This window comes from Solenopsis invicta, chromosome 4, assembly GCF_016802725.1.
Source record: "Solenopsis invicta isolate M01_SB chromosome 4, UNIL_Sinv_3.0, whole genome shotgun sequence".
In the NCBI taxonomy this organism is placed as follows: domain Eukaryota; kingdom Metazoa; phylum Arthropoda; class Insecta; order Hymenoptera; family Formicidae; genus Solenopsis; species Solenopsis invicta.
Window position 1 is genome coordinate 18159665 of NC_052667.1, and position 16505 is coordinate 18176169.

The 16505-nt window shown below is 29.8% G+C and overlaps 1 protein-coding gene across 3 annotated transcripts in view; it reads right to left on the reverse strand.

The window, feature by feature from the left end:
- Positions 1-16505, reverse strand: part of LOC105195894 (phosphate carrier protein, mitochondrial) — a 31266-nt gene that overhangs the window by 8776 nt on the left and 5985 nt on the right. For all 3 annotated transcript variants that reach the window (XM_039447772.1, XM_039447774.1, XM_039447775.1), the window contains exons 3-5: positions 2973-3133; positions 2635-2871; positions 1667-1963 (exon numbers count right to left, since the gene is read on the reverse strand). In XM_039447772.1, coding sequence (XP_039303706.1) covers positions 1667-1963; positions 2635-2871; positions 2973-3133 — 695 coding nt within the window. The remainder of the gene's footprint in view (positions 1-1666; positions 1964-2634; positions 2872-2972; positions 3134-16505) is intronic.

A 16505-nucleotide genomic window follows, 5' to 3' on the forward strand; every position in this document is an offset into this window, starting at 1 on the left:
ATTTTGCTATATAAAATCTAAGAACGAATTCTTAAAAAGCGAGAATTTACATGACTTTTTAAGTCTATTTCAACAAAACGTGTAAAGTTGTTACTAAATTTTGTTTTTGCAAAATACCTCATATTTATATAATAGCAATTTTTAAATGCAGTCGGGCGACCAATTGATTAATTATTGATGCTTTGTCTTGGTGTGAAAAAATACTATGTAAAGTGCATCAAGTAAAGTGTTTGAGACAGTCCCATGTAGGGTTGCCAGATTTAATATCAATATTTCCGGGACATGCAAAATAGATTATTAATATATTTGAATTAAATATTGTATCAGTTACTGTCCCCGAATAAATACACTGTAATTATTTTTTATAATAACATTTTAAACGGAAATAACTTTAATCAATGAAGTTTAACTCTTGAAATTTTCAAAGAAAGTAGTTACAAGGCTGATGAGATTCTTGACGTAAGCACTGTGCAAGTTATTGCTGTTCAAAATACAGACTTCATTTCAATGCAAATGGACGTTTTAGCACCATTTTAGACTACCTTCACCAAGTAATATATAGAAATTTAAATACAATAAAAATTTAAATATACAGTAACAAAAATTTTTGGAATCTATTAGTGACATACAGAGGTAACTCACCAAGTTCACCACAGAATATTTAAATTTAGATAAATTATGGAACCGTCAGAAAATTTCATGATGACAAGATTTTCAAATTTGTTTGTATCAACTGAGTTAAGTATTTGCAACATTAGTTAAAGAAATTAAATTTCTAAATTTTAGTTTTGTTAGTTGACACTGTGTGTAGAATGTTTAATAAGATTGTCACTACAACAACAAGTTAATACCAGAGATACATTGAACAACTCCTTCACTATGGGGATTTAATTGAGATCTACAATTTCTATATATTACTTCCTGAAGATGAAGACTCAAAATAATACTGAAGCGTCTTGAAATAAAATCTGTATTTTGAACAGTAATAACTTACATACTGATTATCGCACCAACACTCTCAGTCTTAAGACTACTTTCTTTAAAATAACTTTTTAAAATAAATATACGAGTGAAAACTAGGATGTATAGTTCTTTTTTAAAGTTTTTTGTAATTATTTAGAAAAACTATCTTTAAAAAGTTATTTTAGTTTAAATGATTATCATAAAAAATGATCATATTGTACACACTTTATTTAGAAATACCGTGGAAATATTTAATATAAGTGTTGACAATTGAAATTGTAATTAACAAAAAATATTAGATAAATCCTGAAATTTCGTTAAAATTATGTATTTCCGAGACAGAAATGTTCAATTTCTAGACATAGGACAAGTCGACGAATTCTGGGACTTTTCCGAAAATTCCGAAAACCTAGTAATCTTAATTCCACATAAAGAAGCAATAAGGTTTGAATAGCTTGGCGTCCAACAAAAACGAATTATTTTTATGTTGTGAGGATTATTTGTGTGTAAATATTCAATATTAATCTTTTGTTGTCACGCTTCACGATTGTCACATTATCAAATTAGCTAATTGATTTTGAAATGACTGGCATTCTAAAACTATTCGTTTGATTCGAACAAAAAATTTACAATAAGGATTTAAAAAAGTTTCCTTATTTTTGCTTTATTTGCAGTTTTTGTATAAAGTTATAATAAAACTTACCGTATCAGCTGGATGAGATACAATAGCACAAAATACACCAGCGATGTATCCAGCTGCAAACGTGACTACTAACTGCTCGCCTTTACTGCAGTCTGCCCTAGGCTTGGGTACTACATGTTTATACAGAAGCTCAACGGTGCGTTCGAAGCAGGCAAATTTCATCATCGTATACGGGATTTGACGCAGCCACAATGGCACTAAGCCCTTGTAGAAACTAGAAAGACCTTCATCCGCATACATCTTTGGCATCGCTTGCCGTAAAGTATTAGCATATCCTGGCATAGTTTGTATCCTAACCTGTAATTTGAAAATCAATTTGCCAGGTAGAATAGAACGTAAAAAAAAGGGGGGAGGGTCGTAATCAAAATGTTTATTCAAATTTAAAAAAATTCCCTGAAAATTCCTAGATGATTCATAGTCAAAATTCTAGGTAAAATTATAAAATCTTTTAATATAGTTTTGAAATAAATTTATTTCATTAAATATGCTTTATAATGCCCTTTAATCCAATCAAAAAGAAAAGCCTTGTGTTTCAAATATTAAATTTGACAAAATACTAGAAAGAATAATATAAACTAAATAGCATATAACAATCTATCCGCGATATACTAATTTACTGGAAACAGAATTTGAAAAATTAAACACACAATACCTGTTAAGAACGATGTATTATTTTATATTATCACTCAGTTTTTAAAAAAACTTATGAGTCATACAAAAATGTATACATGTAAATCATACTTATTGCTAATCGATTGACATTTTACATTATCAAGAAAAAAATAAAACAATTTTATCAGAAAGAGATAAAATTTAAATTTAAAATTCCGCAAATTACTCCAGTACAAACAACATTCCATAAAAATTTATAAGTTTCAAGAGATAAAATAAAATCTCCTAAAAATTTCAGATTTTCCAATTTTTTTAATAGTAAATATAACGATATAAAAATATTGACAACCAATCACCTTGGCGGCTTCAAATGGTGCCAAGCCAATGTCTGCAAAGAATTCCGCCGAAGCTGACGATATCAAATACAAAGCGGTTCTGTATTCGTAAGAAAGCTCTTCGCCGGCCAATGCCGCATACTGGACTTTGAAAACTTCATAAAGACCAAATTTAAACATTCCCTGAATTGAGTAGCCGAAGAAAGTAGGTGCCCAACCTTTTACCAATCCCCGAGCGCCATCTTCGACATACGTCACCTATAACGAACAAAGTTTGTAGCAAATATCTATTATATATTATATTATGTTCACAGATATCTATTTAAAAAAGAAAATAAATAATTAGCAAGAATAGTTACTCGAAATCCATTGAACACTGATTTGTATTTTTGGGGGTCCACTTGAATTCGGCATTTGACTAAATCCAAGGGAGTAATACCGGTGTGAGTGATGCCACAAGATAAAATGCCTCCGAGGCCACATAGCAAGAAATAATGATTCGATCCAAATTCGCAGCTATCTGTAAATAAAGGAAACATTGTATTTATCAAGTGAATTTAACCAAATTTGACTTGTTAACATATAATTGTAGTTACAAATTGATGGTATAAATCTGATATACGGTTGTGCAATAATCAAATTTTAAAATAAGAACAAATAAAATTATAATTATTATATTTTTAATACGGAAACATTTTTAAAATTTTTGAGGAAATGTTTTTTTTCCACTTTTTTTGCCATACTTTTCAGAATATTTATTTTTAAGATAATGTCATTTTCTGTTGTCCACCCAATAATTTCAAAAAATTTTTAATTTTCTCTCAATTTTCTCATAAATTTTAGTTTTGCGGAATCTATTTTTGTGCATATTTTTGTGTAAAAGATTTTTGCGATCCGTAAAGTCACAAATTTTAGTTATTTATAAAATGACAATAATTTCCATAGCTTTAGCATTTCCTTAAGAAGATGCTAAATCAACGAGAACTACAGATGCATTACAGAATAATTTAATTTTCATATTAATTTTATAGATTACACAATCGTTTTGTAAAATAAAAAAACGCATCAAAAAAATTTGTATAGGAGAGATTTTACGAGAAAACCGAAAGAAAAGTTAAAAATTTACTTACTTTCGGCTCGTGAATCTGTCACTCAAGGTTAACTTTTGTTTTTTTATTGACGTTCTATAGCTCGTATGTATGAAATAAGAACTTCTCTAAGTGCGAAAAACTCTCTAAGGAACAACACTGACTGAGTGTCATTCCGATCAAAAGCATAACAAAATGTTTAATTATTGAACAGCTGTACGCGTATAAATTTGGCTTAACGCATGTTAACGAGTTATGGCAAGCAAAACAGTGATTGTGTCCAACTTAGTTGATAGATCTTTTCACAGATAGCTCTACAATCGAAGAACAAAGACAGATGATATATTCACGAATGTGTTAGATAAAGAGAGCTAGTTTAATCGCCTGGGCATCGATCATGTAACTTTTTCCTTAGGGCGTAAATGTGAAAAGTGAAAAATTTCTTTTCTTAACTAATCTTTTCTCCCTTGAGAATCAGCAAACAGTCGTAAAAAGCTCGTAAAGTAAAAGCCTATTCAGGCAGAAAAACACACGGACAGCTGTTGAAAAGTGAAAAATATGGTTTTTATTATAAAATTTAAAGATAAACTTATTTGCTGCCCATTTCTAAGAATTTGAAATAAATACAACACAAGTCATGCGCGCGCGTACGCACGCACGTACGCACACACACATTTTCACAATGAAACACATAAGAATGAAATGACATGTAAGACAAAATTTTATCATTAACATGTCACTTTTTGCGCCTATTCCCTATAAGTGTTACAATATTCTTAGAATATTATTAAAAACATTATTAGAAATTAAAATATCAAAATGATATTCAAAGAATATAATATTTTTCAATATTATAAAAATATTGTATTAACGTTGAATGTCCACTTTACGTATTATAATATTTATGATATATTATTTGAATATCCGTGGAATATTATGAAAAAGTTCTACAGATATTATTTTAGTTAAAAAATTAACGTGAATTATTATGCATAAGATATTCATAAACTTGATAATTATTACATTTAACGTTGAATGTCCACTTTACGTATTATAATATTTATAATATATTATTTGAATATCCGTGGAATATTATGAAAAAGTTCTACAGATATTATTTTAGTTAAAAAATTAACGTGAATTATTATGCATAAGATATTCATAAACTTGATAATTATTACATTTAAAAGTTTCAATATTCTCAATTTTCAAATATTGAAATAAATAATATCATCATTTACTTCTCATATAATATTCGTAAGTTATCAAGAGTAGACATACAGGATAGGCCATTTTAATTTGTCCACGCAAATTACTCCGAAGGTATGGGTGATAGAGAAAATTGACCCTCACAAAAGTTGTAGAGTTCGAAGGGGACATAAGAAAGTACATACTATTAGTTTGACCTTGGCTGGCGTCGTCAAGCTCAGATTAAAGTTACATTGATTTTTTTAAATAGAACATCCTATTTTGATTCCAAAATCTAATAACTGGTGTCAAGGGCTTTCCAAAACAATATAAGTAAGTTACTTTTCGTTAAGAGGTAACGCTACTCTAGAATTTTCAAAAAAATCGATTTATTTTTTCGTTTAAAATATGTCTTAGGGTCTCAGAAATAAGGTACAAATAGTTTTATAGGGAGAAAGAGTGAGTCTCAGTTGCGCACAGAATAAATCAGACACAGCAAGTTAAAACTTCCGATTTTGATGAAATTAGACTTATTCGACGCGTTTTCGCATAAAACAAACAAATCTGGCAGAAAAAAAGGTGTCAGACTACTCCGCAAATCGAAATATCAAGCACTAAAGTTGACGACTATTAAAGTTAAAATACCTGTCATACCTACGTAATGTAGCGTCTTGAGAAAGTAAATGCTCGAAAGGGGGAGGGGCTTCGCTCCTTTTCCCGCACTTCCACAAATTCCTAACCAAACCCAACTCGAATCTAATTTTATAAGTCAAAAATTCGCGATATATTCAACTCGCTGTGTCCGATTCAGTCTGTGCGCAACTGGGACTTTCCCTGCGAGTGACGTAAACATTAATCCTATGTATAGTTATCGCATATTAAACTTAACAACTGTTTTGTAGCCATTTCGGAAGTTGTTGTGTGCACAGATATCTATACTAAACCTAGATCGCTAGCCTGTGCCATTAGCACAGTATTGAGGCAGGAAGAATTTCCGGTTTCAACCTACAATAAAATAGTCTCTTATAGATATAAATGCAGGAACAGGAACCTTAAAAAATATACCAAGCACACCGCTTGTGCTTGGTCTGTCCATATAATCCTCAGCCTTATAAAATGCGCACCGCAAATAAGGTGATTTTTGGTTTGTTAAAAACCTTCTCTTCCAATTGCGTCAATCCACATTTCAGACCAATTCAAAGGAAATCTAAAACGTGTATGTAATGCTTATTTGAAATATAACCTTAAAATGTCATAAAACTCGTATGTTACTAACATTTACATTCATTCTTTTTTTTTCAACTTGCTCAACTGACAACACATACGCACACACGCGTCGGAGCCATTTTCTTGTTGGGTAAGATGGTCGAATCCGGAAATCCTGCCGGACACAACTATTCAGCCAAACCTAGCAATCTAGATTTAGTATAGATATCTGTGGTTGTGTATAAAACGTGCAAGTCAAAAATAAAATTCACCGAGAATGGTATGCGTGGTTTAGGTTTCAAAATCATTGTTTCTTGTGAAAATTGTGATGAAACCTACATTAATAGCTGCCTACTGATTGATAAGGGATATGAAATAAATCGCAGAATTATTCTTTCCATGCGATTATTGGGCACTGGGTTGAATTTTTGTATAGAGGTCGACGAGCGCTCGCTTACCGATGCCGCAAAAAAGGCTTGACTTACAATTACATCAACCAGAAAGGAAGAAAAGGAAAAGATTTTTAACATAGAAGGCCAAATGTATAGTCTGGCATCGTAGGTCTAAAGGTAAATTAAAAATTTCTTTCTCTGAACTTTAAATGCGTTTGTCACAAAACTGTATTTTTCAAATCGGGCAAAAGCATAACTTCAACAAATCTTCATGAAATCACTTGAAATTTTAACTGTAGCTTCAAGATAATATTCCTCGAAGAAACACGTACAGATTTTTAATTTTGTTGCAAATTTTTTTTTATAAACAATTTTTCACGCAATTTTTTCTTTAAAAATAAAACTTTTTTAAACTTGCACCAATAAAGAAAAAAACAGAATTTTAAAATTTCCGTACGTACTTCTCTAGCTAATCACATTTAGATTTGAAAATTTTTTAGTTTTTTGTTCCCTTGTCAAAAATTGTAGAAATCTTTTCGCCCGTGCGACGCTTTTCAAAAATGTCTACGGTTATGAAGCTCTAGAGCCGCCAATTTTTATACCAAAATAAAAAAAATTTTATAAACTGAAATATATTACTAATAAAACCCTTAACTTCAATGTGCCTGTTTTTTTAATATGTTCTTAAAAAAAAATTATTAAAATTCAGCTCTTTTTCGTGCTCTAGTGTTACCCCTTAAATACTTCCCAAATTACGAGGCTTGCAAGTTATAGTATAATGAATGTATAATCACTTTTTATTAATATTACATAATGTTTTATAATTAAATAATATTATAATACTTAGGGTTAGTTCTAATTTTTTTCTATGATATGATATCACCACCGTCTACATGGAGTTCTCGAGAGCCTTACATTTTTCGTTTTTCAACTTGAGAGAATCGATATATCTATGTGTAGAGAAATCCATGGAAATCATCAAGTGCATCAACTTTTATATTTAACTTTTTTCTTAAATCCAACTTTTTGGACTTATTCAAGAGTTTTTGTACTTTCTCTACACGTAGGTACACTCTTTCGCATTGAAAAATAAACAAATTTAATCTGCTCTATCTCAGCAAAAAAAAGTTGGATCAAAGCAATTGAATATGCATTGGAAGTAAGAATAATACTTTAATTTAACATTTACCTGGATACTAAAAAAAAATTGTTAGACATTTTGTAAGTTATTAGAAATGATCAAATACTTTTCTTTTTGCATATTTAGATCAGAATATTTAAAAACTTGATGTCATACATTTTTAGGACCACATTCATAATTAATGCATTAAAATCCACAAATAATTTTGTTTATTTTAAGGCTAAATATTTTTTACCAATCAATATTATTGTCGTTCGAAAGTTCAATTATATAAAACACGTATAATTATATTAATTTGTTTTGATATCACAAATCAAGTAGAATACCAAGTCATAGTAATGAATTTACTATACAATGTAATAAATTTTAGAAACTTTTTTGTTCAAATATTTCAATTTTGCAGAATCCTGCAGAATTGTGTACATAAACTTGTGAGAGGTTGAAGCTTTTCTGAAAACTTTCCGTAATAATCGATACTGTATAAGATATATCTCATAATAAATATACATAATAGCTAACACATTTTTTCATTTTCATAAAAGTATCTAAAATTTTAATTGCAAAAATTCCTTATCTTAATTTAAAGTTGACGGAATAAAATATTAAAGGTTACAGAACGTAAAGAGTTAACGATCTAAAAATTTATATTTTCTAAAATTTAGAAAGGTCATTTCTAAACATTCTAAATATGGAGATGTCTTGTAAGCGTTTCAAAAGTTTCTTTTGATCAGATAATCAATCTTGAGCGTTTGTTTTTGGCGTGAATTCAAAATTTGACCAGAGCTACTCTCGCTCGTTTGATCTATAAAAATCCTGCACGCTTTCTCGGTCATGGTCAGAGTCCGGATCTCGGTGATTTTCCTCCACTCTGAGCGCCGCACGCCGCGAAAAGCAAAGCTGTGCGCGATGATATCCCGTTTGCTATACTAGACCGCTACCGGTATAGTCGGCCTGCTTCTCGCAATGCACGGCGCTCGGAGTGGGGGAAAACTAGAGACCCTATAATAAGAGATTGGCCAGCAAGAGAGCCACTTTTGATTGGAGCAGAATTTTTCGTCAACTCCCGCTTAAATTCAAACTGTAATTACTCTTTTCTTTTAAATATACGTAATATTTATCAATAAATATTATAAAAAATACTACAAACTTGTTTTTTATATTAATCTAAATAATATGTTTACATAATTTTTATATTTAATGTTTTCTTATGATTTTGTCATAACAAATATGTTACTTAACCTCACAAAGATACGAATTATTTGTAGGCTTCCAATCTTTACGTCCAATATTTTTTGCCCATAACGTATCTTTTTGATGAAGAATTATTACAAAATTCAACTGAACAATCACCATATCAAACTTCAATCACGCTATTCACGTTGCATAAAGGACACTTACACATACATATCACACTGAACATATCACATACCTATGCTCTACCATTTGTGAAAGAGCGAGATAGTAAGATGTGAGATGTTCCTTTCTCACTCGCAGAAATTTAACAAAATCTAAGGTGTATTCCAAAAGTTCTATCAAAAATATTCCTTTTAATAATAAAGTTGGTAACACTGTAACTAATTCTGTAATAAAAGTTAAGTTTGTGATTTCGTTAGCTTGCTGAGACCATCAAAGAAGATAGTTTTAATTTCTTGTAATTTAATTATTTATAAAATTATTTTAATGACAAATTATTTATTAAAATAATTCTAATCATGTATTATTAAAATAATATTTACTAACAATAATTTTTATTTTAACCCTTAAACACGTAAGTGGGTCTGAGAGATCCCATATGAAGTTTTGAACGCTTACTATGTGAAGACGGAATGAGATAGGAGGTTCGGACCAAGACGTAAAAAAAGTTTGAAATCTCCTCTTTTGATTGATATAGTTAATTAACTTGTTTGGTCAACTAAAATTCGAACGACACGGCAGCAAAGTTTTGTTAGGGTCAATGCGACCCATACAGTGTGTAAGTGAAACTTTTTTTGTGAGTATTTTACATAAAAAAGCTGGACAAAATATGTTCGAACAGATAAGTTTGCGGATGTTACTCGCATATACTCTGTCTAAAGTTGGAATAATATAAAATGCTTTAGAAACGGAATTTTTCCGAAATATATCATAAAACACATCAATTTTCAATTTTAGACACGATTTAATCAAAAATACCTCATATTCGCCTTGTTATATAAGTACATTTTTTAATAGAAATGACAATGATATAATTTTTTTTTTGAAAGTATGAATCTTTAGCTTTAAAACGCCTTTAAAAGTATTTAAAAGTCCTTAAACGTTTTTTGTTGCAAAGATATGATTTTTTGAAGGAAAAGTGGATTTTTGACCAATTTCTCATTTTTGCTTAATAGTTTTTCTTTTATAACTTCACAATAAATTATTTTTCGGCAATCCCGATTGTGCAATTACACCCCTAAAACTTTGAACTTTTGTTTAAAAAAAAATCGTAGAAAAATATTAATTGTAATCAAAGTTATAGCTTCTCAAAGTTGAAAAAGTCTCCCAGACCCAAAAATGTGTTTCCGTATTTTACAGGATCGGTATGTTTAAGGGTTAAAATAGGAATTAAACAAAAAATAAATTTCCAAAAATTCCGTGAAGCTAAAAATCGCAAGTTCTAATTAATTTTAAATTATTAATTGTAAGTATAAATTTATAAATTATATCCGTTTGTGTGCATTAATAGTGCATGATAAAATTTATTCTGTTTAAGTAGTTTGAGAGGCTACAGTAGCTTAGCTGGCATGCTTATAAATGTTAGACTTTTATTAAATATTATTATAGTATAATTTCATACTTATTTCATAGAAAATCAACTAAGCGTAAGATTATAAAAAACTAATATCAATATTGGTAATATCAAAAAATTTATCAATTTTTACAATATAAACTTTGCATATTTTGCACTTTTTAATAATTTTCAGTCTTTGGAAGTTTTTGTGCTCTTCAATTCCTATTTTAAAATCAAAATTATTATCAGTAAATAATATTTTAATCAATAATACATAATTACAATTATTTTATAAATAATTAAAATACAAGAAATTAAACTAATTTCTCTGCTGATCTTTGCAACCCAACGATAATTACAAATTTAACTTACATTGCGGAACACAGCGTAGTTAGTTACAGTGCTACCAACATTATGATTAAAAAGACTATTTTCAATAGAACTTTCGGAATACACCCCTGGTTACTGGCCAATCTCTTATTATAAGGTCTCTAGGGAAAACCAAAAAGATTGTATATATAGAGTGGAAGAGCCAGCCACAAATGCGAATAGAATGAGATAGAGAACAAGAGATTTCTCAATAGTCATAATGCGAGAGAAAAAGATACCTCCCCACTCAGTTACATTCAGCTTAATGCGCGCCCAACATTACACAAGGATGAAGATGGCCCTCTCATATTCTTTCTCTTTCTATTGTCTAACGATTCTACTTACAAGAGCCCCATGTCTATTACACAAGTTGGGAAAAACGCTACCAAGATCCGGACTCTAATCATGAGCCTAGTTTACAGCGAGCACTTAATACACGTACTAACTCGTAATTTTCTATTAAATTATCTTATTTTCGACGATGCGTGTACATATGATACGTATATTTAATTATCTCGATTTATATTATACCAACTTAGCAAATTATTCTTTAAATTTATTGCCAAAATTAAGATAATTTAATAGAAAAGTACTAGTTAGTACGTGTATCAAGTGCTCGGTGTAAACTAGGCCATGGTCAACATACACTAGGTTTCACGAATGCTATAACACATGAACTTGTACACGTGTCAAGACATATCGATATATGTAGTAGATTCGGCGTGTTTCGACTCTAAATATTTTTATATCATGCCTGTCATCTGGCGATTATATTCAATTAAATCATTAACAATAATTTACATCTTTTTGGTTTTAGTTAAATTTTTCTTAGATTAAAATATATAATTAATTTTTAAGTCGAAATTAAATGTAATTGGTTTACTTTAAAAAAATAAATAAAGATTGATAATAAATATAAATGTTATATTAAATTTTAAAATATATATGTATTTTATATTACTTTTTACGTTTAAATGTTATTTATTTTAACTAATATTCTGTATACGTTTAAATTTTTTAATTAACCCTTAAACACACCGATCCTGTAAAATACGGAAACACATTTTTGGGTCTGGGAGACTTTTTCAACTTTGAGAAGCTATAATTTTGACTACAATCAATATTTTTCTACAATTTTTTTTTTTAAACAAAAGTTCAAAATCTCAGGAGTGTGACTGCATAATCGGCATTGCCGACAAATAATTTATTGTGAAGTTATAAAAGCAAAACCATAAAGCAAAAATGAGATATTGGTCAAAAATCCACTTTTCCTTCAAAAAATCATATCTTCATAACAACAAACGTTTAAGGACTTTCAAATACGGCGTTTTAAAGCTAAAAAGTCACACTTTCAAAATAAAATTTGGCAAAGTCATTTCTTTTAAAAAGTATAATTATGTAAGATGGAAAATATGAGGTATTTTTGGGCAAATCCACTTTTTAAAGAAAATCATATCTTTGTAACAAAAAACTTTAAAGAACTTTACAATACGGCGTTTTAAAGCTAAAGATTCATACTTTCAAAAAAAAATTATATTATTGTCATTTCTATTTAAAAAAGTAGTTATGTAACAAGGCGAATATGAGGAATTTTTGATTAAATCGTGTCTAAAATTGAAAATTGATGTGTTTCATGATATATTTCGGAAAAACTTTTTTTTCTACAACATTTTATAGTATTCCAACTTTAGACAGAGTATATTCGAGTAACATCTGCAAATCGACCTGTTCAAACGTATTTTGTTCAGTTTTTTTTATGTAAAATACTCACAAAAAAAGTTTCACTTACACATTATATGGGTCGCATTGACCCTAACAAAACTTTGCTGCCGTGACGTTTGAATTCTAGTTGATCAAAAAAGTTGATCAATCATATCAATTGAAAGAGGAGATTTCAAACTTTTTTTGTCTTGGTCCGAACCTCCTATCTCATTCCGTCTTCACATAGCAAGCGTTCAAAACTTCATATGGGGTCTCTCAGACTCACTTACGTGTTTAAGGATTAATAAATTTTTCAATATATTCAAGATAAAGACAAAAAAAATAAATAAAATAAAGAATAAGAATAAAATTATAGACAAATAAAAAAAATTTTAATAAATGAGAGAAATTAATAAAGTAATTTCAATATCAAAGATTGGGAAAATTAATCTTAAAGTTTTTATTTCATAAATATGAAATAAATGTTTATGTTATGAAATTATACAAATTAAAAAATTATTTAACTATCACTAACTTCCAACTTGTGATCAGCAAAACATTTCAATATGAAATTTTATGGACAAATAAAATGTTAAAAAGCTGATAAAAACGATTTACCTGCTCATTAAAAAAAAAAAAAAATTAACAAAAAATGTTATTTTAATTTTTTTCATTGTGGCGCACTTTACAAAAAAATCTGATAAAAATGTATTCTGTAAAAATTGGGAACAGAAACCACATGTAATTTTTTCAAGGTAATAAATCAACAAAATCACGGTAGAAAAAATGTTTAACAGTTATTTTCGTTTTTTTTTAAATCAAAATTTGCATCGAAAACAAATGTAAAAAATGTCTAATAATAAGTGTAATTGATTTTTCAAAAGTTTTTCAAAATTTTATTTAATTTTTTACTAAGAAAATCGTAAAAATGTAAAAAAATCGTTTTTTTGCTCTATCTTGGTCGCGTCTCCATAAAAAAAAGGCCAACTCGAAAAGCTATGGGGGTACTTTCACCATACTTGTTCCGCTAAACCTTTATTAATTAATTAAAAAAAAATCATTCCAAGATCGTGAAAAAACATTTCCATTTAAATGTAGATTTGATCCAATTTCAAATAATCGAATTCAATTTCTTTAATTAGATTAATTTTCTTAATCTTTGGTATTGAAATTATCTTATTAATTCTTCTCATTTATTTATTTAAATTCTTTAATTTGTCTATAATTTTACCCTCATTCTTTATTTTATTGATTTTACTTATACGTCTTTATCTAGAATATATAGAAAAATCTATCAATTAAAAAATTTAAACATCTACAAAATATTAGTTAAATTAAATAACATTTAAATTGCATTTAAAAGTCATATAAAATACATATATATTTTTAAATTTAATATAACATTTATATTTATTATCAATATTTATTAATTTTCTTAAAGTAAACCAATTACATTTAATTTCAACTTAAAAATTAATTGTATACTTTAATCTAAGAAAAATTTAACTAAAACCAAAAAGAGGTAAATTATTATTAATAATTTAATTGAATATCGCCAGAAAACAAGCATGATATAAAAATATTTAGAGTCGGAATACGCCGAATGCACCATATCGATATGCGTACAAGTTCATGTGTTAAGGCATTCGTGGAACCTAGTACAGTCGTAAGCTACCAGGTTGCAACACATTTTCTTCAATGGTTTTTGGAATGTAGACTTGCTCATCAAACGGCGAACGTCATTGGTTCTTACCTGTGGATCCAACCAATTACGCATCGAACCATCTAATCATCGAAGAAAATATGTTGCAATCACGGAGGTGACACTGCTTAGACTTCGCTATGCTTTTACGCGTCCCTCAAATGTCTCCTTACGATCAAAAAATCCGCAAGAGGCGCTAATTCCTACCTGCATCCTTTGATTTGACAGATTTGATTGACGCATAGACCTGCTAAACATTAAAACGATTAAAACTGTTAAAAAGCTTTATTCGGTCTAGTAAGATTAAATTGTGTTTTTTGAACCTGCATTTTCTAGTAAAACAATAACTTTCAAATCGGTTGTAAGCGTTGTAAGGATGCAGGTCGACTTATGCGCTACCAAGCGGCTTAATGTTCCCGTAAGACAAAATTTAGACGCGTAAATCTCGGTAGTCACCCCCGTGGTTGCAACCTTTTAGCTCACGAATGTACATACAGGAGTGACAACCGGACGAATTATTCTTACTCGGCCGTCGTCCAAAGCTGAGAAAAGTGTGTTTTATAATGTCGTCGATATATATGACAAAATAGTCGTACCTTACGCAACTCACGGCATGCACGGGTTTAAATCCAAGGATTGAAACTTCTTGCTATGCACGCCTAACATTAGATTTGCTTCATTTAAAGATCAAGTGATGCGATAGCATCGCGACGCGACGCCCGATATAAAAAAAAGTTTGTCAAAAAGTTCGAGTCAATATTTTGTGACTATGGCACTGGCATTGTCGAAGTGCTACCGCAGTAGCTTTATCTCGAGTTTCCGCCTTGCCCATTTTCCGATTTAATTAACTCAGAATTTACTCGGAAACAAAAGTTATAATGAAAAAATTCTAATGATATTTTTATAAGAATTTTTTATGAGCTTTCGATTGCGACCGGTCCAAGTAAAATCAGTTCAGTCAATCCTGAGATTTCGATAGCAAGTCTATGAAGAGTGTCACTTCGACGATTTCAGTTTTCAGTGTTGTCCTGTTTAGTCTTGCGTCTTGTTCAATTTCGCGAGTGTCCACCAAAACGCATTTACAACGCTCAAGACAGGCAATTGTCCGTCAAGATGGGTTCTTATGTGAGGTTATGCACTATGTAGCTATCTAATTAAAAAAGCGCTCGAGAGAGAGAGAGAGAGAGAGAGAGAGAGAGAGAGAGAGAGAGAGAAGTATAATAACGCTTTTGAATGTAGTAAGTTTTAAAATTCAACCCGAGTCGGGTTAAAAACACCGTATATTAGAATCACTACAAAATCTTAAAAAAAATAAATAAATACATAAAATACGCTAGATATAAAAAAGTGTCGTATATTCTTCCAAAATTTTTAACAAAAATCCTTTTTGAAAAAAATATCGTATATTAGTCTATCTTATATTAAAAACACGTTTTTAAATTAAACTACTCTAAAAAAAGATTAGATCATATAATTAACCAGGTATTTCATTAGATATAAAAAAAACACAACAGTATTTTAAACCCACGTAAACTCTGAATTTTTTAAAATATGCATATTAAGACTATTCATTAGAACAATTAGCAAAGTATTCGATTATTAAAAAATATATGCAGTAAAAGTTCAATCTATTATTTTTCCAAATAATATTGAGTTTCATAAAACAGACTTCAAGGGACTAAACGACAAACGGGATCGTGAAACGCACGCACGCACGCACGCATGCACGCACACACACAAGGGTCATTTTTAAAGTAAGAACCGTTTTATAATGGAGTTAGAAAAACTTTAATTATAAACGTAAATTATATCACAAACTAAAATACGAACATTTTTTCACTTTTCAACATAGTCGCCATTAATATCTAAACATTTGTTAAGTCGTGGCAGCTTTTGGATCTCCTCATTAAAGAACTCTGCCGCCTGACCGTTAAACCAGTTAATAACAATTTCGTTCAATCATTCATCATTTTCCAATGGCTTTCCACTAAGAAATTCCTTCAGTTTTGGAAAAAGATGAAAGTCCGATGGTGCTAAATCAGGGCTATATGGTGGATGGTCTAGTAATTCCTAATGAAAGTTGACCAGTTGCCTTTTTGTCCTTCCTTCATTAAAAAGCCTACACCATTTACGCACATTTCCATCATTCATTACACCTTCATCATAAACTTTAACAAGCTGTCAGTAAATTTCAGCAGGACAAACTTTTTTCGCGTTTAAAAACCGAATAACAGAGCGCACTTCACAATCGGCGGAATTACTGATTGACATGGCGACAAAGTAGTATAACTACACAACCAACACCGGCAAAGACGTGAAACTTAATGGAAGCATAGTGAGACTGACCAAGAGTGGC